Source organism: Amblyomma mixtum, chromosome 8 (assembly GCF_055824585.1).
Source record: "Amblyomma mixtum isolate Tamu chromosome 8, ASM5582458v1, whole genome shotgun sequence".
NCBI lineage: Eukaryota > Metazoa > Arthropoda > Arachnida > Ixodida > Ixodidae > Amblyomma > Amblyomma mixtum.
Window position 1 is genome coordinate 66,938,464 of NC_143019.1, and position 6,228 is coordinate 66,944,691.

At 49.5% G+C, this 6,228-nt stretch overlaps 1 protein-coding gene across 1 annotated transcript; it reads left to right on the forward strand.

Annotated features, from left to right (window-relative positions):
• The first annotated feature begins 2,233 nt into the window (after nucleotides 1-2,233).
• On the forward strand, nucleotides 2,234-5,908 carry LOC149332820 (uncharacterized). Its single transcript, XM_089557562.1, has 5 exons — nucleotides 2,234-2,331; nucleotides 3,738-4,331; nucleotides 4,569-4,728; nucleotides 5,389-5,565; nucleotides 5,701-5,908. The coding sequence occupies exons 2-5, from the start codon at nucleotides 3,755-3,757 to the stop codon at nucleotides 5,906-5,908; spliced, it is 1,122 nt and encodes a 373-aa protein (XP_089413688.1). The 5' UTR covers nucleotides 2,234-2,331; nucleotides 3,738-3,754.
• The last annotated feature ends 320 nt before the right edge of the window (nucleotides 5,909-6,228 follow it).

Genomic DNA, 6,228 nt, shown 5'->3' on the forward strand with positions numbered 1-6,228 from the left:
GGTAAAACCAAATCGTCAGTGTTTGCACATCGAGTGATAAAACACCAGTTAAATCCAATTTATACTCGAAAATCACCGCCTCGAAATGTGCTCGGACCCCGCGAACAGCTGAACAACGTAACCACAATAAAGGAAAGCTAGCAGCCCCTCTAACCTATTTCAAAATGTTTCTATTGGTAATTTTTATTCTTAAGTTGCTCCCTTCAATCCCCATTTTATATTTCACCGTTTAGCTGTTATTTTGCTAATATAATACTAACAGCTTGACAGGACCCCCGCACCCTTTTTAATATTGGGAAATTATAAGGTACTGTTATGGCAGCTTGAAGGTAATGGTTCATTCTTCCGACGTGCAGCCAAATCTTTCTTTTAAACTTTTTCAATCCCTCGCATGGACCAGTTAGGACTGCCATAGAAAGCCAATGAGGAACGCTTTTGACGATCGCAATAACGTCAATAGCAAAAAAAAAAAAATCATAATGCAAGCCTGTCAACGGCAAAATGCGGGGAATGCCAATTCAATTCAATTCAAGCTTATTTGCATCTATAAATGTACAGATGACGGCAGTGCTGAGAAAAAGCCAAACGAATTTGGCTTGACGGGGTCTGTACCCCCTACAGAAATGGCACTATGCACAATAAAGAGAACACAAAGATACAATAATGGATAAACGGAAAAACAAGCATTAGTGAACATTCTATAACAGAAATACATACGGGCAAAAAAAAAAAAATCAACGATAGAATGCTGAAAGGAATTAAATTGCAGAAAGCGTATAGTATAAAATGATACAAATAAAACAGCTTTGAAATTCCCAAGTATAAATAATAAGTTACTAACAAGCAAAGAAAATTGGTTAGGCATTCACGGCGTCAGTGTATACTATAGCAAAGCAAACAAAACAAAAAAAAGGAATTCACAATGAGCCCATTAAAAGGAGGGATAGGTTATTATTGAGTTTCTAATGAGTTTAGCAAAGATGGCAGTGTGTGGCGTAACATTTGTTGACCGTAGTTAGTGCGCGCTTTAGGAACGTGCCATGTTTCTCTGTGACGTGTGTCGTAAATGTTACAACTCATTGTCAATAGAGATAAATGCTCGAAAAATTTGCTGTTTTGTTTATTCGCAGTAGTGAAACGCTTGAGTAAAATACTACGATATATGGAGTTGACCGGTTGTAAGTTAAGGGAGCTGAAAAGAGGCTGCGTATGAGCGTCATATGAAGAATTAGCGACAGCGCGCACTGCTTTCTTCTGCAACAGCCTACTAGAAGTGCTGGCGCACTAAAACAATAAACAAGACTAAACACCACCGGCACCCTAATAACTAGCGCTTGTTTGTTTGCGTGTTTCTTCCCCTGTCTTAGTTTTTCGCGCTGTACATAATGTTGAACATCAAAAACATTGCCTGCAGGCAGCAAACATTTGAAAGAAGCCCTGTTCAAGGTACTCTTTTCTGCTTTGGTTCACTTACCGTACTGGCAACTTCCGCGAGCGCGCCCCGGGCAATCACATATGACTACCTTCGTGGTGGTAAAGTGGTCGAATGCGTGCATGCTTTTAAGTAGTGGTTTATTCACAAAAAAAAAAAAAACCGCGACCTACAGGTGGCGCCTCGCAAACGCATTTAAAGAAAGCGGCAGGCGCGCACACGAGAGCGGCGCCTCCGCCTTTTCAATCGAACGGAGTCATGCGCCTAGTCACTGGCCAGGTTCATTCTTCTGATATGTAGCGAAATCTTTCTTTTTAAGTGTTTCCATCGACCGCATCGAACAGTTAATACTCCCACAGAAAACCAATCGGGAACGCTTTTGGCGATGGCAAAAACGTGAATAGAAGAAAAAAAAATGAAGACTGCCGTCGGGTAATATGCAGATGTATTAATTTGTACGTTTGGTATAGCGGATTGTTCGTCTCCTTGCGAAATCTACAGGTTCCGCAGACGTTTAAAACGAAGTTCCTCTGACGATTCGGTTCTATTAGTAATTAAAAAGAAAATGCAAAAAGAAAGGAAGTAAATGATGATTCCAGTTGCTGCCGGCCGCAGTGAAAGGGACAGCAAGAGGATAGCGAGGAGAAGCACAGTGGGAAGCTTAGCAAGAACGGATCGGAGAGAGTAATGCATACTATCCACAAAATAAAAAAATAATAATAAATTTCCGCCGCTCGCAAGAGAGAGACCAGGCAGAGTTTTTGTATTTTCTCTTGTTTTTTTTTTTTTCGTAGGTACCAAGCAAGTCACTCCGGCTGAAATCATGAGGCGACGCTTCCACACATGCTTGTGTCCTCTCCCCAGGGTTCCCGCCTAGAGCCCTGCAAATAACCTCCCAGGTATGTCGAGGAGAGGGATACGGCAAGGCAGAGGGGAGAGAAAAAAACAAGTAGACAGCCACAGGGCGCACTCCTCCGCCTGAGGAGAGGAGTGTCTTTGTACCCGCCACCCACACCAAAGCCGTAGACGTTTCCCTCGCTGGAATTTAGCTGCTGCGTCGCGTGAGCTGCTGCTGCTGCCTTTTACAAAGTCGGCATCATTCGGGGAACTCTTGACGGGAGATGCACTTCCCTCCTCGGGAGAGGACATCCCGCTGGGACAAAAGATGATTAAGCCCCGCCTCCTCTCAAGCCGTGTGGGCGGGGCTTCCTGGGCTCCAATCGTGGAAGCTTGGTCGCTATAAAATAAGCACGGGGGCTACGTTAACGCTCTAAGATAGCGCGGGAACCACATAGAGGACAGGCCGGTGAGTGGTACTTTCTCTCTGAGGCACGGTGGGGATAGTGAGGATTCACCTTGCCTAGGGTATAATGCGGGTTACGAGGACATCAGAAGTGGAGGGCTCTGGATGGATGGATGATAATGGCTTTACCCTTTGTATCGGGCGGAAGCTTTCGCCACCTAGCCTATACTTCCCCCATTGTTAATTTATTTTTATTTTCCCTTTCTTTCCCCTTCGCTCTTACAATGTCTAGTCTGTCTATCCTTTTCCCCTCCAAATTCACCCCTCCCTTGATTTCCGCCACCAATCCTCCAACCTCCCCTTCGTGGGTTGGTGTTCTGGGTATTGCGCAGAGTTGTGTACTGTACGTGGGTCGTAGTCGGCATTTCGCATTTCAATATCAGTGGCCGCAGAAGCAGAACGGCAGATTGGGCGAGTTGGTGTTCCGTGGTGACAAGTACATACAAACAGCGCTAAACAACAGGACCAGAAAGAGTAGACAAACACGGCGCTGAACTTGAAACTCAGTTGTAACTCAGTGGTAAGTTCAGCGCCTTGTTTGTCTACTCCTCTTTCTTCCGATTGTTTAGCGCTGTTTATATGTACTTGTCGCCGCAGAAGCGTTCGTTGCACATCTTTTGCGATTGCCACAAAGAGCTAATCTGAGAGTTTCGCGAAAGTTTACTCCGCAATTTTCTGGAAAACTTCGAACGATTCCTGATTGCACGCACAGACATTCGAATAATCTTCCCTGCTTCGGTTGTCTGCAGTGTCTTAATTTCAGGCACAATATAACAGCGATGTTGCTTTGTAAATCTCTTGTTCGTCCCGTGGCGTTAACTGATAGGCGAGGTCTCCATATTCACGGAGCTGTAATTCCCTCAAATCCGGGGCTCGGGAAGTGAAGGCCATAAAAATCTCAACGCCCCGGTGCCACCTCCTGGCGATGGGCTTCTCTACTGTTTTGCCTGCCTGTTTCCTGGCACTGTGGATCTTGACGAAAATCCCCCCTTTGCCCTCCAGATCTCGAGCTTGTCACCATGAATGTCCGGGCCGTTTTCTTGCTGCTGGTCCTCAGCGTCTATGGCACGGTGGCTACCACCCCGACCATCCTGGGCGTGCTGCCCGCCCTGTTCTCCCTGGGCAGCCTCCTCCCGTTCCCCCTGGCCCTCCCGATAGCGCTGGTCGGGCCGCTGTCCCTGGCCCTGCCCATCGTGGTGGGCCTTAAGGGGGCCACCCTGATCGGCGTGGGCCTCGGCTTCGGAGGCTTCACTGGGGCCAGTCTCGCTGGTCTCGGCGCCATCGGCCTCAAGGCTGCCCTGCTCAACACGGCCGCGCTCAAGCTCGGCACCCTGGGGACGGCCGCGGCTAAGGCCGCAGTGGCCGCGTCAGCGGCTTCGGTTGGAGCCAAGACCATAGTCGGAGCCGGAACCAAGGCCGTTGCCGCAGCCAAGTCGAAGGTGGCGGTGCCTATCATCGCTGCCCCGACTCTTAAACTAGCCCCGCTGAAACTAGCGCCGGCCATTAAACTAGCCCCAAAACTAGTCCCAGCCCCAGTTGCCATTGGAACCCCAGTTGTTGCTCCCCCAGTTGTTGCTCCCCCAGTCGTTGCTGAAGGCCCAGTTGTTGCTCCCCCAGTTGTTGCCGGAGTCCCAGCTGCTCCCGCAGGTAATTTCCTTTCTACTTCATTTCATTTCTAGTAATTTCATTTCTACGTCCAGGAAGGGCGAACGATGGACGTCTGCCTGTCCTTTCTGTCCCCAATCTGGTTTTCCAGCATCAGGGTGAAACCATTCGCTAGATGAATGCAGAATTGATCTGCGTCGGTTGTGACTTACGCGACACTTTTTGCAGTGGTGAACAAGGTGAAGGTGGTTGTCAAGTCCCCCCATGTCATCCCCATCGCGGAACCGTGGACCAAAATCTCGCTGCCCTCAGGCTGGGACCACTCCGTGTCCTATGTGCACCCGGTCTACGGCTACAGCTTCACTAGGAGCGCCGTCAAGTTGCGCAGGTCAGTGGCGCTTTTCCGGCCTCTGCATTGTGGAAATTCCCCGAGCTTGTTGCTTCGGGATCGACACGGAGCAGGCGCAGACATGTGTTATATGTTATAGCATTATAGCATATCTTTTATATGTTATAGCATATTTAAAACAAGCGGTGTCTGCTGTGAGAGAACTGATATATTGTTATGGCGTGGTAGAGAACGCTACACTCCGTAATGAGTAGCACGGTGAACGTTAAGCTTAGATAATTACCTAGTTCTACTCCGATGTGCTTTAGTGAGCGGCCAAAACTACTTTGGTCGTGCTTTTTATAAACACCGGTTTAAAGGGGCACTGCGATGCTTTCCTCCGTACCGATTATTATCATTAAATGCGTTCCAGAGACCAGTGCAAAAAGATTTATTGCAACAGGAAAGTTATTCCACTTTGAAAATTCAAGAAGATCAGGCACTCACCCAGTACTGAGATTGGGCGCAACCAATCAGAACCGCGACTAGAGCATACTCGGCGGAAGCTTGCGTGCAGTTATTGCTTTGCGAGTACAGAGAAACAATATTTGAACCGGACGCCCGAGGAGAGGCACCTCACGTCGCAGGTAAGGGACGTGGGATAGCCGGAAACATGCGTGTGCTGTAGTCACCTGTTTCACTGCTGCATGCCTCGTCCAGGCGCAGGGAGACTCCGGCCGCTGAGGACCCTGCTCTGCACCCGGTCATGCTGGGCAACATCTTCGAGTACGTGTCCAGCTACGACGCAGAGGGCTGCGTGCTCCGCGTCATGTGCGAGGTGGCCGCCCAGCCCAGCATCGCCGGCGACAAGGGGACCTCGTTTGCCGAGTACATGACGTGAGTAGCAGCTCCTATGGCTGCAATAGCATGGGGAACGCCCCCAGTACGTTGGCAAGCTTGTAGGTTAAAGCGATCTTTGGTTGTCATTGTTGTTGCAAGCGACTTCTTCCTAACGTTGTCGTTCTGTGCCAGGTCCCTGCCCGGGGAGGACTCCAGCGCCTCCTGGATGCCGTACCGAGATGCCGTCGTGATGGGCCAGACCTTCTCCAGCCGCCCCCGCTGCCACCAGCGCTACCCGACCTGCACCCAGTCAACCGATGCACTCGTCGACGTCGCTCTCTCCAGAATCGCCGGCCAGGGGCCTGTCGCTACTGGGGGAGCCGCCGCAAACTCCGAATAGTACAATATTCGGGGTCTTTGTTCCACCACATTGTACAGGACCCATACAGTCAACCGAGGCACTCGTCGACGTCGCTGTCTCCAGGCTCGCCGGCCAGGGGTCTGCCGCTACTGGGGGAGCCGTCGCGAACTCCGAATAGTACAGCGTCGATATTCGGCGTCTTCTTTGTATCCCCACATTGTACAGGACCCATAGAGTGGTCGCATCAATAAACTTATTTTATTTGTGTGCTTTCAAAGCGTGCCCTCGTGCCCACGTTACCTCTTCTGTCTGGTCTGGACCAGATTACGCAGCATTAAAAACATAGTGATGAATAGGCA

Excerpts from the sequence above, each read along its gene's own strand:
- LOC149332820 (XM_089557562.1), top strand. The coding sequence starts at position 3,755 with ATGAATGTCCGGGCCGTTTTCTTGCTGCTGGTCCTCAGCGTCTATGGC. Across the intron at positions 4,332-4,568 it reads TCCCCCAGTCGTTGCTGAAG|TGGTGAACAAGGTGAAGGTG; the intron begins GCCCAGTTGTTG and ends CACTTTTTGCAG. Across the intron at positions 4,729-5,388 it reads AGCGCCGTCAAGTTGCGCAG|GCGCAGGGAGACTCCGGCCG; the intron begins GTCAGTGGCGCT and ends TGCCTCGTCCAG.